The sequence below is a fragment of the Theobroma cacao genome, chromosome 3 (genome assembly GCF_000208745.1).
Source record: "Theobroma cacao cultivar B97-61/B2 chromosome 3, Criollo_cocoa_genome_V2, whole genome shotgun sequence".
NCBI classification, from domain to species: domain Eukaryota; kingdom Viridiplantae; phylum Streptophyta; class Magnoliopsida; order Malvales; family Malvaceae; genus Theobroma; species Theobroma cacao.
The window spans coordinates 26,907,305-26,927,182 of NC_030852.1; the positions used below are offsets into that span (position 1 = coordinate 26,907,305).

The 19,878-nt window shown below is 34.5% G+C and overlaps 2 protein-coding genes across 2 annotated transcripts; one reads left to right on the forward strand and one right to left on the reverse strand.

The window, feature by feature from the left end:
* LOC18605268 (probable LRR receptor-like serine/threonine-protein kinase At3g47570) lies at positions 322–4,819 on the forward strand. Its single transcript, XM_018116945.1, has 5 exons — positions 322–675; positions 781–1,143; positions 1,508–3,253; positions 3,364–4,269; positions 4,417–4,819. The coding sequence occupies exons 1-5, from the start codon at positions 405–407 to the stop codon at positions 4,746–4,748; spliced, it is 3,618 nt and encodes a 1,205-aa protein (XP_017972434.1). The 5' UTR covers positions 322–404; the 3' UTR covers positions 4,749–4,819.
* On the reverse strand, positions 15,848–19,847 carry LOC18605270 (putative disease resistance protein At1g50180). The gene has a single exon (XM_018116708.1). The coding sequence runs from the start codon at positions 18,651–18,653 to the stop codon at positions 15,981–15,983; it is 2,673 nt and encodes an 890-aa protein (XP_017972197.1). The 5' UTR covers positions 18,654–19,847; the 3' UTR covers positions 15,848–15,980.

Sequence of the window (19,878 nt, forward strand, 5' to 3'; positions counted from 1 at the left end):
AATATTTTTAATGGATTGCTTTTCATTGAGATTTTTGTTATTATGTTTGTTAATTTTTATTTGTTATTAAGTTTATTTAGAAATTGAGATTATTGTTATTATTATAATATTTATGATTATACTAGATATTTTTTAAAATAAATTATTAAGATTGATTCTTTGAATGATTTTTAAAATTTATTCATATAATTTTTTAATAAATTTTTTTAAATTACTTTATATTGTTTTGACTCTTCACCTAACACGAAATCTTGACCCTGCTACTGGATGAAGATATGTACTATCGAGTCGGCGTTTCCATAAAGAAACACGGTCGCCTTTTGTGATTTGTTTGTATTTCTCTTTGGATTTTGTTACTGCATAACTAGCAAGTCTCCATTTAGCAATGCGTCCGCGCCACGGTCATGGAGATTTCTTCCTCCCCCTGTCTGGTGTTTTTTGTCCGCATCTTCTTGTTGTTTGTAGCGCATGTTTATTCATTGACTGATGATGAGTCTGCGCTTCTCGCCTTGAAAGCCTACATCGATCCTGAAACTCCAAATATCTTGGCAAGCTGGACAACGAAATCTTCAGTTTGCAACTGGATTGGTGTCACTTGCGGTGGCCAACCCCAGAGGGTCATGGCCTTGAACCTTACATCCATGGGTCTAGATGGCACCCTCCCTCCGCAAATTGGTAACCTATCTTCTTTTGCTCCGCTAACAATACAAACAACAGCTTTTATGGTTCTGGTCATAAACTTGAGTACTTGATACTAAAACGTAACAATTTAATTTGTAGGTAAAGTTCCATCAGCTTTAGGCAACATAACTTCACTGAAGAAGATCTATCTGAGTAAAAATCAGCTCTCAGGTTTCATTACCTCTAGCATTTTTAATGTTTCTTCACTGCAAATAATTGATCTCAGCTTCAATAGGCTAGGTGGAAGACTTCCAGTAGATATGTTTAATCGTCTTCCAGACTTAAAGGAGCTATATCTATCTGGGAATCAACTTTATGGACAGATCCCAAGCAGTTTAGTCAACTGCTGGCAGCTAGAAGTACTATATTTGCCTTCTAATAATTTCACAGGAACCATACCAACAAAGCTTGGGAATTTAACCATGCTCAAGGAATTGTATCTCAGCAATAACATCTTGGAAGGTATGACACTATCACTCAGACCATTTTAGTAAAACTCCCAACCTTTTAAAGATGTTTTCTCTTATATTGAACAGAAAGAATCAAGAATATGCCACTTGGAATATAGGATTTGGTTTGTCTTAATTAGTTATACTTGTCCACCTGGTGATTTATCTTGATAATAACAATTTTTTTTTTGAAAAATTATATGAATAGTTCATTAAGTCAGAAAGGGGAAACCCTTTGCACATCCAAAACCTTAGGAAATAGGCTATCACAACAATATGAAAAATCTGAGCATATGCCATTTTAGTTTCCATTTTTAATATTTACTTCGATATCTTTTCATACTTTTTCAGTGTTTTAACTTATTCGACATATGCAGGTCGTATACCAAGCAGTATTGGGAACTGTACATCACTCACTCTCTTGGACCTGGCTGATAACTCATTTGATGGTCTTATTCCTAACACAATTGTCAATTTGAAAAATCTCCAAAAACTCAATTTGGCCCATAATGCCTTAACCATTGAATCCTCCACTCTAGAATCTAGCTTTATCAATTCATTGACAAATAACATGCATTTGAGAAGGATAGTGTTATCAGGCAATCCTCTAGATACCATGCTCCCTATGTCCATTGGAAATCTCTCCACTTCTCTTGAATACCTTTGGTTAACTGATTGCAAACTTCATGGCAGAATTCCATCTGAAGTTGGCAACTTAAGCAGCTTGGTTGCCTTAAGACTGGGAAACAATGAACTGACGGGTGTTATTCCAAACACAATTGGAAGACTACAAAAGTTGCAAGGTTTGCACCTTCAAGGGAATAAATTGCAAGGAACAATCCTCTATGATTTTTGTAAGTTGAGCAGCTTGTTTGAATTGTTTTTAAGTGGTAATGAGCTTTCTGGATTAATACCAGAATGCTTAAGTAATCTCACAACTCTAAGAAATCTCAGCTTAAGCTCTAATAGATTAAATTCCACAATACCTTCCAGCTTGTGGAGCCTTAGGGATATCCTGGCCATAAACATGTCATCAAATTCTTTGCAAGGGTCTCTTCCGTTTGATATTGAAAATTTGAAGGTTGTGATAGAAATTGATTTGTCAAAGAATCAGTTTTCAGGCTACATTCCACACATCTGGAACCTCCAGAGTCTAGAATATCTCTCGTTGGCAGTAAATAGATTGCAAGGTCCCATTCCAAAATCCCTTGTTAGATCTCTAAGCTTGGAATTCTTGGATCTCTCTCATAACAAACTGTCTGGAGTAATTCCTAAGTTCTTGGTACAGCTCCACCTTATATATTTTAATGTATCTTTTAATGAACTCGAAGGAGAAATACCTAGTGGAGGAACCTTTGATAACTTCACAGCCCACTCATATGTCATGAACAAAGCACTTTGTGGTGCAGCACGATTGCAAGTTCCAACATGCAGGACTGGTACTTCCAAAAGATCACGGAGACCTATTTTGACTCTTGCAAAGATTCTGTTGCCAATAATTGCATCAATGTGTATCCTGCCACAGATGTACAGGGCAATAAAACACTGCTTGAAAAAGAGAAAGGATCCACTTTTAACAACAAATAGAACAATTCTATACCAAGAAATTGTGCTAGCAACAGATGGATTTAGCGAAAGTAACATAATTGGCACTGGGAGTTTTGGTTCTGTTTACAAGGGAGCAATGAAGGAGGAGAAGAATGTTGCAATAAAGGTTTTCAATTTGCATCCAGAAAGAGGATTGAGGAGTTTTCAGGTTGAATCTGAATTGCTTTCCAATGCTCGTCATCCTAATCTTGTCAAACTCATGAACAGTTGCTGTGATGATGATTTCAGAGCCTTGGTGCTAGAATATATGCCCAATGGGACCCTGGACAAGTGGCTTTACACTCACAATTATTTTTTGAATCTCTTGCAAAGACTCGACATTATGATAGAAGTTGCATCAGCCATGAGCTACCTTCACTCGATACACATAATTCACTGTGATTTAAAACCTAGCAATATCCTGCTAGATGAAGACATGATTGCTCGTGTAAGTGATTTCAGTATTGCCAAACGCTTAGGTGAAAATGCTACAATGCAAACAAGGACCATGGCCACTTTGGGGTACATGGCACCAGGTATGTTTGTATTTTGCTTCGTATTTGCATTTTGATTTATGTATATGTAATTCCTCGGTGGTGTCTATTTTGAAAGCCTATTCTTATTAATGCATTGTACTTAACTGTAGAGTATGGATCGAGTGGAATTATATCTGAAAAAACAGATGTGTACAGCTTCGGTATTCTACTCATGGCAACATTTACCGGAAAGAAGCCCACAGATGATATGTTTGATGGAGAAATGAACTTGAGGCTCTGGATATATGAGTCATTACCTCATTCAGTAGACAGATTTATTGATGTCAGTTTGCTGCAAAGTGATCAGGAAGACATAGCAGCTAAAACAAAATGTGTGAGATCAATCATGAAAGTTGCTTGGTTTTGTACTGCAGAGTCAAGTCTTGAGAGGAAGACCATGGCTGAAGTTCAGTTTGAGCTCCATAGGATCAAATCACGTTTTTTAATTGACACTGAATTGATAGAATATCCTAGGATTTCGTACCAAGAGCTTAAGTTAGCAACAGATGGATTTAGTGAAAGGAACCTGCTTGACTTGGGTGAATTCTGTGTCGTGTACAAAGGAATACTGAAAGACAAGAGGATTGCAGCAATAAAGATTTTTAATACACAAAGAAGAGGGTTTGAGAGTTTTGAAGTTCAATCTCAAGTGCTGCCCTTTATTCGTCATCGGAATGTTGTCAAAATTTTGAAATGCTGCAGCGACGTTGATTTCAAAGCCTTGGTGCTGGAGTACATCCCCAACTTGTCTCTTCAAAAGTGGCTTTATCGAATTTACCCTGGCTCGAATATTTTGAACTTTTTGAAAAGGCTTGATATAATGATAAACGTGGCATCAGCTTTGTGTTATCTTCATACTATGCGTGTCATTCACTGCAATTTAAACCCAAGCAATGTCCTGCTAGATAATGATATGGTAGCTCGTGTAAGTGGCTTCAGCGTTGCCAAATGCTTAGAAAAAGGGATTGGTGCAACAAATACCACCACCATGGCCACTGCTGGCTATATGGCACCAGGTGATCGTAGTTCCAGGGTGTAGTTCATAATTATCATATTCCCTGTATGCATGTCATTTTTCTTTGAAAGCCTATTCCTTAATACCACGCATCCTGTTAGATGTCTTATATTCAATGCATCCTGCATTATTACCATCTTCTATGCAGAGTATGAATCAATGGGAATTGTTTCTGAGAAAACCGACGTGTACAGCTTTGGTATTCTTTTGACGGAAACATTTACCGCAACAAGGCCAACGGAAGAAATGAACAGGAGGAGCTGGATATGCCATTCATTACAAGTAGTTGACACAGTTGTAGATCTCAATTTCGTGCACGCTGGTGAAGAACACTTAGCAGCTGCTACAAGAAGATGTTTACGTTTGATCCTGGAATTGGCTTATTGTTGCACTGCAGAGTTATCTGATGAGAGGAAGACTATGAGAGAAATTGAATCGGAGCTTGTGAGGATCAAAAAATGGTTCTTAAGTGATAACTGACAAGAAATGGTTCTAATATCCCACCACTGTCCCCTCAAAAAACAAAAAAAATACCACCACTGAGATTTTTCTTTTTGCCTTTTCATTTCTTGATCCTGCTTTTCTAAATGACAGGGTAGCAGGTGTTTCATGTGTGAAACAGGGTATGGAAAGAATGTTTTAGCGGCATGGTTAAAAATGTTTTGCCAGTTTGATTTTCCTTCAATAATTCAGAACGAATGTATGTCTCGAATTAAATTAAGCATTGCAAATATTATCATATTTTAATTATGAATAGAATTCTAAGTTTAGGCACGCCAGCTAGCAATAGTTACCATTCAAGGGCAATGGACAATAATCATCAGATTACCTTGAAGTCAGTCAAATCACTCTCAGCAGTGGACAACAATCACCTTGCTACGTCGCATCCTCCAGGGCCACGAAATCTGATTTTCAGGTCAGATCACAACATTGCAAATCAGCACAAAAGGAATTCGGCTATGGAGGTAGGAGGTACCCAAGTCATCTGCCACCATTTAAAAAACTTAGTCCATACTGTCCAACTGAATCTACGGCTCAGAGGGATGTGGGGGCATGTTTCTGTCTCTACTTGGCACTGTCCACATAATTACTGTTTATCATTGAAGGGGACCCACGCAGTGTGTCACGGTTCACACCAACTCTAGTGAGGTATTATTTGTTTTGGTCTATTAAACTTACGATTTTATCCCACAAAAGGAGCCTCACAGGTTAAAAATGCTGTGAACTCTTATATTCTCAACATTATTTTAGTACATAGTTAATGTGAGATTCATAACTCCCTTCTTCAAGATCATGATATCTATCTTTACTCCTTGTTGGGAGTTTCTTTTCGATATGGGACTTTGTAACTCTACCATGATGTGAGATTTACATCCACGCAATGACCATGACACAGTGGCAAAAATGCCCATATTGGTATAGAATCGAGGATTGCAAGCCATAGGAAACATAATAGCGTTTGGTTCAACCAAAGTTTCTTACTTTCCCTGCAATTTAATTTATTGTAACGTCTTTATGATGTTTGGATGTTTGATTTGCAATGAGTTAAAGAATGTCATGACAATTGTAAAGTCATAAAGGGAATGTCATTCGCTAGCTCACAGAAGGAAAGCAACCTTTTCTCTATTAGTGTAAACAGAGTTTAAATGAAATTCAAGAAACTGGTAAAATTAACTTTAAGATAAGTTTTTTAATAGATACTATTTTTAAGATTTATTTTGTCCCATCACTCGGTATGTAAAGGAGAAATTATGCAAATAATCTTAAGATACAATAAAGCCAATGTCTAATTTCGTTTTTGCACTTTACAAGACTAAACTACTAAATACACAAGAGGGTTTGCAAAGTTGTTCGATCTTAGTACCTACTTTTTGCAGTAAGTAAATTATAAAAAGTTTAGATACCTTTGATAGATGATAGGAACTCAAGTGTTTTTATTTATTTTTAGAACACAACATTTCTATTGCTCTTGATTTTTAACTCTTGTTTTATTTGTTTTTGGTGTTTCAAAATGATTGGCAGTAAGTCATTTATGTAGTCTTGTAAGTGTCTCTTCTTAAAGACTTAACCCTTTCATCAAGGCACTCTTTATATTAAAGACATCTTTGCATTTTGCAAAACACAATCTATGGATAAATGTATTGTTTCAATAATCACTTTATAAAAAAATAACTATTCATTTTATAAGACAATCTTTGAGCTACAATATGAAAAGATAACTTTTCATATCTAAACTTTTGAGTTGTAGTGTTTTTTTTGTTGTCTCATAACCTTTGAATTAAAGGTATTTTTCAACATGTCGCTTTATTAGGAAACATAACTATTCACATAAAAGACACATATACAATTCAATAGTTACACTATTTAACATAAACTTTCAGTTAAAATAACTTTTCATATAAAGAGATAATCCTTTATTTTGGAAATGCACCAATAATCTTCCATCATTTTCGAAATTTTCAAATACCAACAGCTTTGGAAATATGCATAAATGAAGATATCGTGCAGATTTGAACTTTCACTTAATGAGTGTGATTGGTTTTAATCTGAATTGAGAAATTGACCAAGTATTGAACCATCGATTCTTCATTTGACTAATTATGCCACTAAACACACATAAGCTTTTTCGCTCACTTTGTATCTAGTTTTGCTAACACGTTTTTATGGTCTTGTGTTTTGCATCCATTTACGAGTGCTATCAAAGTCAAGCCTTTAATTCCTAGAAGTGACAATACTTTTACTAAAAAAGTAATCCTTATCGGAAGTACTTGTAATTATAATATTTCAACATATATATGTTATGGATCTATTAAGAACTTTTGTTCAACATTAGTTTATATATTACAGGAACCAAGCACTATACACCTCAGGATGAAAAATATAAATTAGTGCTTGCAATCATCCATATGGTAGAATGATCATTACCCAAGACTTGCAAGTCGACCACAAGCGTCAAAGTGAGCTTCCACCATTAGAGATTTAGTTGATAGGCTTGATACCCATTCCGCTTGAGGTCTTTATTACCAAATCTTTTTTCAGACTTTTGGTAAATGGATTTGCTAAATCTTCACAAGACCTCATATAACTTATAGTGACTATACCATCACTAATTCTTTATCATACAATGCTATGTCAAAATTCAATATATCAATTTTTTCCATTGTATGCTTCATTATATGCCTTTGATATCGTTGCTTTATTGTCACAATGTATCAAGATTGGTGCCAATGGTTTAAACCACGACAAAATTTCATGGAATAAGTCTTTCAACCATTCCGCTTCTTGAGTGATAGATGCTACAGTTATTGTAGATACCTCACTTAATCTAGATAATTTTATTTTTTATTCAGTTTTATATTTAATTTTATTATACTGTTGGGTCGAATTAGTTCTAAGTCCAATTAAAATTAACCCATTTTAAGCTTTTTAAGCTTAAAACCAATTTGGTTTTGATTTTAAATTAGACATTTTTTTACTTTTAAAGTCTTAAAGGCCCACAAACCAAAAAATAAATATTTTGACAAAAATAAAAAAATCAAATATAAAAAAGAATTCGGTTAACAGATTACTATGGTAGCCTACCAGGCAGCTCTACCCCATTTTTGCTTGGAGCTTTTCACCTATGAAATCATGCTTTCACTTCTTGATTGTCCAAACACTTAGATAATTAAGTTCTATAAAAACTCGAAATTCATAAGGAAAAGGAGGTGGATTTTGAAAGTGAAACCCTAAACAGCAAATCTAAAAAAACCCTAAAAAAAAATTCAAAGAAATCCCTGGAGCAATTTATACAAAAACCTTAGCAGCCAAAAAGCCCTAGAAACCCAAATCGAAAACCCTAGAAATCTTTGCTAAAAAAAAACAACAAAAAGAAAAACCTCAAATTCTTACCAGTATCATACCACAACCACAATAAAAAAAACCAAAAATCATAGAGCCATGAGAAATAGTTGGGGATGGGTTTTCTGGTTTTCGGAAGGTTAGGGATTTTGGGACTTTCGCGACATTTCTTGTTTATTTTTCCGATTGAAGTAAAAAAGGAAGCAGCTTGGGGAGTTTAGGGTTTCTGTGGCTTTGTTTTGGTTTTTTGATCTTTGGTTAAAAGAAGAAAGAGTAGGGGGAAGGTTTAATGTTAAGTTTTCATTTGGCAGAGAAAAAAGAGATTTTGGGGTAAAGAGAAGGAAGAGAGGTCGCCAAGTAAAGAGAGAAAGTGAAAAAGAGAAATGGGGAAGGAGAATAGAAAAAGAGCTTTTATACATAAGGTTTGGGACCCAAAACCGCGTACTTTGAGAGAGAAGAGAAAGCTGATACACACGTACCAAACAATGCGTTTTGGAGACTTGGTGAGCTACAACAGGTGGGCCTCTTCCACAAGCCTAGTAACTTGGGCCACTCCTAGCCCAATAAGGTAAAGTCCTTCATTTTTTATGGATCTACTATTGGTTTTGGGTTTGTTTTGGATTTGGACTATTTCATTTAGTTGTAGATGTATTTTTGGTGATGTAGGTTTAATTTAAATTATTTTAAAAAAATGTTATAAAAAATTTCAAATGATATCTTAGGGTAAGGAAATTAAAACAAATAGAAAAATATAAAAATAGTAATGATAACAAAAATAATAAAAATGTTTTAAATATGTTTAACTAAAAAAATATAAATGTAGAAGAATGTTTAGTTATAAAAAATAGGTTTAGATAAGTAGAATAAATATATAGGATGAAAGTAAATGTCTAAATAGAAAATATATTTATGGTGATAGATTTAGTTAAAGTAAAAAAAAAAATACAAAAATGAAAAGAAATTTAAATGGGAGAAATGGAAAATGCCTAGCTATAAAGAAATAGATTTATATATATAGATGAAAGGAAATATAAGAAAATAAAATATACTTATTCATAAATAAAATAAATTAGGCAGATAATAAAAATGAAATATTCAATAAAAATTTATTTATATAGGTATATATAAAAAATGAAAAACATGATATAATATAAAATTATAAGTATAAAATAGAATGATTGCTTTGGATTAATTCCGATTACGGAATTTACCCAGAAAGGCAAAGAGTTACTATTCTTGAGATGACTTTCTCAAGAACAAAATATAATTAGGTTTTTCTCCAAAGTGTCTAGGTAAATCTTAATTTTATATTTCGAAATTTCGATAATTTAAACAATTACCTTAAATTCATAAAGAAATAAATTCATATAATATTTCATCTAAAAATAAAATTGACATGATTGTTAATTAATTTAAACAATGATCATCTATAAACCATTTGTTGTTTATTAATAAAAAATAGTTCAATAAAATAAAATAATATTAACTCATAATATTAATTAAAAATTATCAATTTAAATAAAATGTTTCTTTAAAATAGTAAGAATAAATGAGGTATTTAGTTGTATTAAACTATTAAATATATATATATATATATATATATATATATATATATATNTATATATATATATATATATATATATATATATATATATATATATAAACTGTAATGAACAAAATTATATTCATAAATGCGCTCATGTGACATCATTCATAATTTTATTTTAGCGTAACATACATGTGACACTCAATACCCTCGTATAGAAGCCAATATGACCTTATCAACGAGACAAAAGTTCAATGGATGCTGATTTAAGTGCCAAAGGATGGAGACGGGTGAAAAGAATATTTTAAGATAAAAAATTTCGCACATGAAGAAGTAATAATAAAATAATAATATTTTTATAAGAGAAAAATTTACGAGATAAAAGGTGATTTGGATGTGAATCAAGGCAAAGTAAGATGTTTTGAAGCCCCAAAATGCTAGTGAAAAATTTTGAAATAAAATAATATTAAAATATTAATATTTTATTCAATGTCAAAATTTTCCATTAAGGAGTCTATGGTCAATATAAGTGGGGGAGAAGAAGAATAAGAAAATTTTGGAGAAAAATGACGTTAATGAGGCTCGCGTGTTTTTATTAAATAAAGCTAGCGCGGGTAAGTAAATATTTAAATATTACAGTGTTACCATGTTGAATCATAAATTTGATATTTTATTGGTACAAGTGTTAAGGAAGAAAATTGGAAAGAAATTAGAATTAGAAAATTGTGGGAGGATACAATTAAAAAAAGTGAAAACCTAAAATGGCAAAACAGTAATTTCTCATAAAGCTTGGTCAAAGCTTCCAAAGCAAGCTTTAACTCTCCATCCTTATCCCATGGCCGGCCATTGTGTCCAAGGCATCACCTTCCTTCTTCATCTTCTCACAACGCCATTTTTGTTCCTCCACCATCAAAATCAAGATTTTCATTTTTTTCCTTATTTTCTTTTCTTTTCTTACTCCTTCCTTCTCCTAACTTCCTAGGCATCAAACCTGCAGCTTCTAACCCCAATTTATAGCACATCTAAACCCTAGGAGAGAGAAACAAAAATCTCTCTTTCTTTCTTTTATTTTCAATTTCTACTCCACTTTCAACAACACTTAGATTTTGGCTTCAAATCTTCATTTTTAAGGCTAAAAGTTATATATTTTCAACCCTTGAATTTTTAAATTTATGGGTTTGTAATTTTAGACTTTATTTTCTAAGTTTCTTCAAATTTCCTTTCCTTAAAAATTGCTAGGTTTGGTTGATCTTTATACATTCAAGCACCAATGTAAAGAAACTTCAAACTTGAACAATTAGTTTAATGGGTTTGTGAATTAGACTAAAATTTTAGGTTAAAAGTTGGGTTAGAGTGTAGATTGTATAGTGTATATTTATTAGAATTATTAAATTCAAATCATGACTTAATGGGGGTTGTTATGGCTTATTGGTAAATATAGGTTTTAACGGTATTTCGAGACTACTTGGATTAAGACTTGGTGAGCACTAGTTTTGTATGGTGGCATTAAGGTGAATGAACTTGCATTAAAATGTTTTGGGATAAATGCATTTATTTTTTGTTGAATCACTTGAAATATTTTACTGAACTTTTATAAAAAAATGCATGAGAACAAGCTTTTGATGAAACGTTTTTATGTTATAAAATATGAATGTGATGAACTCATGCGTTTCCATATTATGTTGATGTGTATGTTATGCATTGAATGACACTATTGGTTGACAATTGTAACCATGCGTGTGCGGTGTGGGAGTACACATGACGGTGATAGTAGTGTACTGTGTGAGTGCACACATTGGTGATATATGCCATGGGCACGATAGTGGTGTGTTGTGTGAGTACACACACTGATAATATATGCCATGTGCGTGATAGTGGTGTGTTGTGTGAGTGCACACACTGATGATATATGCCATGTGCGATGTGAGAGTGCACATGATGATATTGCCTTGTGCGATGAGGAAGTGCACAGGATGATTCTAGCTATGTGCGGTGTGGAAGTGCACATGAGCTGGTGAGATGGGAGTTGTATACATGTATACACATAACATATAAAGGTTAAGGAAATAAAATGTGATTGTATTGAATATTGAATGTTGAAATTTGAAAAATGCTTTCCAATTGAGTTTTCATTGCAACAAAAATGGATTTTCATTGTGACAAGAATTCTTTAACTTGATAGCCTTGGTTTTCGCTGCAGCGAAATTCATTCTCGCTGCAACAAGAAACTCTCGGGTGTTGGGGGCTTGACTAGCCTAGATTTTTGCTGCAGCAAAAATGCATTCTCGCTACAGCGAGGAACTCTCGGGTGGTTGGGTAAAATGCCTACCCAGATTTTTCTTGCAGCGAGAATGCCTTTCCGCTACAAGGAGATTCACTCTGCTATGCTTGCCTTGCTTGAACTTCATAAATGTTTTAAAATGAGTTGAAAAGCAGCACGAAATCGAGTTTTGCTCATAATATACAAAATTGCATTGTTTTTAAACAAGTGCATCATGTTTTCGAAAAGCTCTCCATATCGTTTGCTTATTCCCTTCCTATGTTCACTCACTGGGTTTATACTTATCCTTTTCAACTTTATATTTTAGTTTTTAGGTTCGAAGATAGTTAGATCTTAGGTAAAGGCGTTTCCTCCTGTTCATCTTACGATAGGTTTACTAGAACACTCTATGATAGTATCCACACTAGAGTCACTCCGCTGATAGTTAAGGTCTTTTGAATGTGTATATGGTTATTTCAATGTAATTCATAAGATTTGTTGTAAACACTGTATGTGTGGTGTGCATGATAATGTCGCTACAGGTTGGCAAATGGTAATATTATTTTGTGAATGATATTGTTCAATTGCCATGATTTATTTTTGAAAGGAAATTATTTTGAAAACAATGAATTAAGAACCTTAGAAGGAAAAGAGGGACAGGTGGTCTAATAAACGAGTTTTCATAGAAAAGCTTGCTTGGGCCCGATGGGCTACGCTTATTGGGTCCTTACGCCGATCATGGTCCGGGAATTGGGCTGTGACAATACGACACATTTATTTTGTTAATGGTAAGAGAATTTTGATGATGGGATTTTGTTGTTCAATTTTCTATACATGCAAGTATACGTATCACAAAGATAATATAGAGATGAGTAGAGTGTCAATCCCACAGAGAATTGAATTAATCGTTACTATTAACTATTAAAATTAACACACTCTAATTTTATCTAAACAATTAAAATTAATAATAAAGATTGAAACTAATAAACTAATAATTAAACCTAATATATTAGTAAAATTACTTCTTGTGATTACCAGATCTAAGATTATGATATCCCTTAATACTTTATTTGAAGATTGTCTCTCTTTCTTGATTCAGTTTGATGGATTAAGTTGCTAACCTAGATTCTTAAATTATTTATAAGTCTCTATCGAGTTTCTCATAAAAATATCTTTCCCAATTAATTTACTATATGTCTATGCAAATTAAATTGAAGAAAGATTAATTAAGTTTGTGTTCTAATTTTGGCTACGAATAGCTTATAGGTGTATGTCTACCCTATATGCAAATCAAATCACCTAATCAATTAAGTGCATTCGATCATACTCTATTCCATTCAAGGTCTATCTAAATTTTCTTCGTTAAAGTTTAACCTAGATTTCCAATTCAATCTAATTGGTGGCTAGTCAATCATAAACATTAAGAATAGAATAAAATAAATAACTTAAATCTATCAAATATAAGCAAAAGAAATATAAATAATTCAAACTACATATTGAGTTCAATCGTAATTTTATACTAACAATTTAGTTCCTCATTAAATCACACACCATCATCAAATAAAATTTAAATATTCAAATCGAACTAAGAAAAATAAGAAAATAACAAAAAGATAGAAAAACTCAAGAATTGTATTCTTGATGTCCAAATCTTCTTGAATCCTTCAAATTCTTCTTAGCTTCAATAACTTTGTGGCTTGACTTTCAACTATTAATCTGGTGTTTCATTCTTTTTTTTCGAAAGTCTTTCGAAAGATTGTTTTTATAGGGCTTTAAAATTAGGCCAAGTTAGGTAAAGAAAGAAGTCAATTTCAGCTAGGATGTCCTTATTAGACTATGTGGGCCGCAGTCTTGCCCAATTAGAAATCGTAATTATTCTAGGACTATTACAGTGTGTCAAATTCAACAAGATTTTTGACCACCTTCCAAGCTGAACTAAGAGAAGTGATAAACACGAAAGTTGGATATTTTTCTCTTAGCTTTCCAATGGTCTAAGAATCACTTCATTTGAAGCTCTGTAGAGAGAGTTATGGCTAAACTACTGAAATATGTGCAATGAAAGTCTGTACCTTAAAATTGCTCTTCTTTCTTCCACTAAAATTCTTCTTTCATCAAACACCTACAAAAGCACAAATAAATCAGTAACAACTTATCTTAATCATATTAACACCAATTTAAGCATATAATTAATTAAGATTAGATTGACTCACCTCATCATATTAGTGTCATGTGGCATGACATGTCATCATGTCGGTGCCACGTGGCACTATCACGTAATTGGATGCCACTAGGGAAAGGGAATAAATTGAAGTAATTTTTTAAATCGAGAGATTAAATTATTACGATTTTAAGTAGATGAACTAAATTGAACAAAATATCCTAATACAGGAACTTTCTAGATATTTTGACCCTCCAAAACCAAATGGACGCAAGCCCAACTATGCATTCATGACTTTGGACCTTCCTAAGCTCCCCTGTTGTAATATTTGCTTAAGATATATAACTTTAAAATTAGTTAAAATTTTTAAATGTGAAGTAAGATAATTATAATGATATCTATACTATATATAAAAGCAAGATGATTTGATTATTGTTCAATTTCTTTTGATTGAGTCTCTAATTGAATGACAAGTGTCATTCAATTAGAGTCCCCCCTTATATATTTTTTTTGGGTTTTTTGTATTCAAAATGACATCGTTTTGATATTAGGCCTTTTATATCCCTGATTGTCAATTAATGGTTTTTTTTTTTTGACTGGTTAGTCGATTGTTCTCTTATCGTTGATTTCCCTCTCCATTTTTTTTTCTCATTTTGTTGTTTTGTTATCTTTGCTTTTGACGATCAGCCTCCCAATTGTCATTAGCCTCTCTTTTGCCTGCCAGCCAGCTTCTGTTTCCTCCCCTGTCGTGCCGGACTCTCTCTCCTCTACTAGTACCTCCTTTCTCTCTCTTCCCATTCAATTAGTTAAATGATTTGAGTAGCATTTACCAAATTAATGCTTTATTCGTAGCATCTCCTCCGTCCCCATTTAACAAGATTGTGCTGTTATATATATAGCAAAATCCTTATATCAATAGATTCATAAGAACAACAATTGCTAAAGAGTACAAAACAATCTTTCTATAGGTTCAATAGATCTTTTGTCCGACCTTTTGGTCTAAAATGAATACTGCTTCTCTAGCCAACAAGTTTTGTTTTAGATACACTGTTGGAGTAGAGTGCGTCCATTTCGTCATAAAAGCATTAATTCATGCATGGAGATACTGCCTAAGGTTTCATAGTCTGTGTGTGAATTTAAAAAAGATTAGAATAGAAAAAATACCATAAGGTAGATATGCGAAGTAGAAACTGCATGTCTAACATGCCTTGGATATTGATATTGATTTTGTTGGAGATTACCGAAAGAGTTCAATATGCTAACTATGTAATCCTTTATAATTAGGTAATAGTATTTTCTTTCCTGCAAGTCACCTTTATATAATGAAGTAATTCAATTTAAAAATATGCAAAGAGCAATATAATTAGCACTATTTATTTATAGCTAGCAACAAAAGCAAGAAGCAAGTTAAATTTCAAAATCCCCATTATATGAACCTAGTTACCAAAATTCCACTCGAAAGAGCGATTAAAAATTATGAGTCAAAAGAATATTTTCTTTGTTTCTACTAGCTTTTTTTTTGTCTTCTTTTAATCTTTCTTGTTCCATGTATGAGCCACATGCAGACATTTTCTTCCTCATTAAACAAATGCATTGTAATTTGTTTGCAAGAGCAGCATTTTTTTTTTTTGAAAGTTTTGTAAGAGCAGCATTTACCTGTGTTAAATCTTTCAACATCTGACTAGGAGGAGCGGTCTGATTGCTTGATTAACTATAAGATAGAGACTTTTCTGCTTAGCATCAACGCAGACTAAAATAAAACCTAAAGATAAAGATTCAAAAGTAAATGAAACAGTGCTAGTTTAAAAATATTCAAGGAGAGTGTCTGTTCCTCAACAAATGAAGCCATGAATAGTTTATGTTTAAAGTATCGCCATTTGCCAGAATATCTGCTGAAACGGCAAATTATTAAACAAATAAGATAGAGGAAACATGCTGCACTTTATAAAAATCTTCACCTCGAATCCTATCCACGAATGATTTTGGCATCTCTTCAATGTCCAACTCCCGGAGAGCAGTAAGGGATCTCATTCCTTCAGGGAGCATCTTCAAGTTCCCGCAATTGATTATCCGGAAACTCCTAAGCCTTAGCGCTGCACCTTCTTCAAGATTTAACTCTTCCAAGGATTCCAAGGAGTGAAACTCGAGGAACTCAAGTTGAGGAAAGCCACTGACGGCTATTGCCATTTTTGCTCCATCATAGGAGCGTGCTTTTAGTCTCAGAATCAACAATCTTGGCAAGTTCTCAAGTATCCCTACCGAATCTTGCTTGAGATGAGCATGTTCTAATGTCAACTGGGAGAGATTTGGTGGGAATTCCTGCGAGCTAGGTAACTGTCTTATAGTTCCTCTCATATGCAACTTGACGAGATTTTGAAGAGCAGAAAGTTGAGTGAGCGATGGAAATTCAGCATCTTCAGTACGCAGGTACAGGGACTGAAGTTGTACAAGTGCCACAATGGAGTTAAATATTTCAGTTGCTTTCAAGCTGAAGTTTCCTCTGATTCCCAATTTTTGCAGGCTCGTTAAATTTGCATGGTTGTTTTGCATCCATTTTTGGACATTTATCTCTGACAGAGCCTGGAGATGCTTTAGTGTGTCGATTCGCAGAGGCCCCCCATATTTATGCCCGCACATATAAAGATACCGTAATTTTGCTATCTTCCATATGACATTGGGAATTGTTTGGAGATGAAGATTTGCAGCTACATCAAGAGGCTGCAGGTTCTGCAAAGAACCTATGGCTGATGAAAGTTCCTGTAGGTTGGTCTCCTTTAGCCCCAAGTACTTTAAATGAATTAGAGACCCAATTATGCTCGGAATGGTAGTACATGGTATACCCTCCAACTCCAGGACTCTGAGCAGTTTGAAATTTTTGCAAATATAATCTAGATCGCTGTCTTTCATCTTATAAGGATCATCTCTATAACAATTAACCTGACTTTGGTGATGATCAACTCTAAAGAAGAGGAGTGAGCGGAGGTGGGGATTCGGATGCTTGTATTGTCGCCAATTGAAGGTAGAATACATGGAATGACGTCGATATCTAGCTGAAGGATGGATATTTTGACTTCCTTGAATCTCATGAAAGCCCTCTGCTTTGGCCTTTGAGATGGAGAGGTCTCGTAGTAGATCATGAAGACGACATTGTTTAACTCTCTCGTTGATACTCAATTTGGCCACTTGAACCATGTTTCTCTCAATTAACTCGTTCAAGTAATCCTCTGCTATGTCCTCCATCCTTTCACCTTGCTGTGGTATCAAACTCTCTGCAATCCATAGCCTAAACAATTTATGCGTGGGAATTGGGTGGTCTTCTGGGAACTGTCCAAGATGGAGGAAACAAGATTTGAGGTAATATGGCAAATCGTTATAACTCAAAGCCAGTATAGCAGATACTCCATTTGGGTCTTCAGCAAAGAACGAGCTCATATTGGAAAGAACCCTTTTCCATTCTCCCAAATTTCTTTTTCTTGAAAGCAATCCTCCCATCACAATGATGGCTAGTGGTAAACCAGCACATTTTTCGACGATCTCCTTCCCAATTTCCTCCAACTGTGGGGAACGATGTGAATCAGCGCTATGAATGAAAGCTTTCTTGCAGAACAACAACCAACCATTTTCTTTGCTCAGAAAATGCAAATCATATGGAACACTTCTAGCATCTGCTTTCAGGGCAATACTTCTGTTGCGAGTTGTAAGCATCACTCTGCTTCCATTACTTCCGTCTGGAAAGGCCTCAGATAGAGAATTCCATGCTTCTATGCTCCAAACATCATCCAAGACCACCAAATACCGTTTTTTTCGAAGATGTTCATAGAGAATTTCTTCCAATTCTTCTTCCCGCAACTTTTCCAAATTTCGTCCTGTTGTCGCCACTTGCTTTATAATTGCCTGAAGTATGTCTCTAGTACTGAATTCCTGCGATACATAGACCCATGCTCGGGTAGGAAAACGAGCCTGGATATCACCATGTTTGTAAACCTTTTTGGCAAGAGTGGTCTTGCCAATGCCTCCCATTCCGACTATTGAAATCGCATGCCAATGGTCCTCAGTTTGGACAAGTTGTGTCACCAGCTTAGCTATATCATCGTCCAGGCCAACAATATCCTTTTCTTCACCGCGAGGAGATGATCTTCTCTGCTTGCGGAGCTTCTCCCTTGCAGTGCTAATCCCCTCTCCAATGTTTTTGATACCATACGTCTCACAACTCTGAGATATATCAAGGATTCTTCCCTGGATGGCCACGAGCTCTTTTGCAATCTTGGAGCGATGTTTCCAATCTTTGAAAAGGGAAGCAAACCTTTTGATGGAGTTCTTTTTCTTCACGGAATCGATTCTGAGGATAAACAAGTCAATGAGATCCTCAGCATCATAAGCAACATTTCTGATATCGGACACCCAGTTGCTCACTCTCGCATCATCATCTTGCTTTGCATCTGCATCCCTCAAGAAACATCGCATCCGCATCAATTCATCTTTTAAACGCTCAACTTCATTTCGAACGTTTGTTTGAAAATCAATTTCTTCAAGTATGTCAGCTAGCCTTTCTACCACAAAGGAAACAGCAGCTTCAGCCATGCTAAACGCTTTAATCTCTTCTTGGTGTAAATGTATGTCTGGTGAAGAGGAACTATACGATTCAAATCAGTTTTCACTTGGTTTAAAACCGAGAAAAAGCTCCGGTATTTATTGAAGATGCAGGGAGTCAGCATCAACGGAAATGCATCGTCGTCGTCATCTCCTTTTATTCGGGTCCACGCGCAGAAGGAATCAGTCAGTTGTATCCTTAGTCCTTCTCCAAAGTTTCCTCAAAGTTCAATGAGAAAGTGGAAAGAAGTTGATTCCTTGTACATGTGAAACCAAATAAACGAAAGGAATATGACTCGTTTAAGATTACTTTGCCAAAGTTTCCTCTTATAGCATCTCTCCTTCACTTTCTTTCAGCAGTAGAGATTATCCACCGTCTTTTACCTCAAACCCGCACTTTCCCCTGACTCTATCCCACTAGATCCGCTTGTATACTCTCAGATCTAGTACACTATCTATGAAGGTTGATTTCTTGCAGATCTCGCTTAATAGAGAAGAAAAAGAAAACAAATCATAATAACTTCGTTTGTTAGCTTATCAAAGAAGTTTAGATCTCATCTTTTAGAGTGGCAGTGGAAGGTGTTCCAGTCCAGGCTTTGTAGCTCTCCTTTCAGTCTAAATATGAGGAAGGTTTCGTAATCCAACCTTAGTTGCTGCAGCTTGTGAATGTTGCTGTAATCTCCCTCCAGAGCTATTATGAACTTGTCTTTTTAGCTTGGCCGCTTGTAAACTTAGATCTAAGTTTCTTTTTGGATTAAAGTTCTGATGTAAGTTTTAATTAATAATTTCGAGGTAGTGCAACTTTTTATTATTTGGAGGCCAATCAATCTGCTGATGCTTTAGCAAGCTGTGAGCTGGAATTAAAGCGCTCTCTTCTAAAGTAGGTTTGCTTTGTTTTACATGTGGAAAAAGAGAAAACGGTTTGATTAGTATTAGCATCTGGAAAATCAGCTCTACTTACAGTAAAAGAATGTAATCACTTTGGTTGACGACTGGCTTTACCTCCAATAATGGATCCTGGAACAATAGAAAAAACAAAAGAGACAATGATCGACATCTTCGTGCTAATCTCCAAGAAGAAAAGGGTGCCTTTGCGTATCAAGTGGATTTCTTCTCTGTTTCAAGATGTGAATTGAAATGAACATTAAATATTAATGCCCAAAGCAGACCTTTGCTGGCTTTTTCTTTTTCTACTTTACTCTTTTGCTCAATATAT

Excerpts from the sequence above, each read along its gene's own strand:
- LOC18605268 (XM_018116945.1), top strand. The coding sequence starts at position 405 with ATGGAGATTTCTTCCTCCCCCTGTCTGGTGTTTTTTGTCCGCATCTTC. Across the intron at positions 1,144-1,507 it reads CAGCAATAACATCTTGGAAG|GTCGTATACCAAGCAGTATT; the intron begins GTATGACACTAT and ends CGACATATGCAG. Across the intron at positions 4,270-4,416 it reads TGCTGGCTATATGGCACCAG|AGTATGAATCAATGGGAATT; the intron begins GTGATCGTAGTT and ends TCTTCTATGCAG.
- LOC18605270 (XM_018116708.1), bottom strand. The coding sequence starts at position 18,653 with ATGGCTGAAGCTGCTGTTTCCTTTGTGGTAGAAAGGCTAGCTGACATA.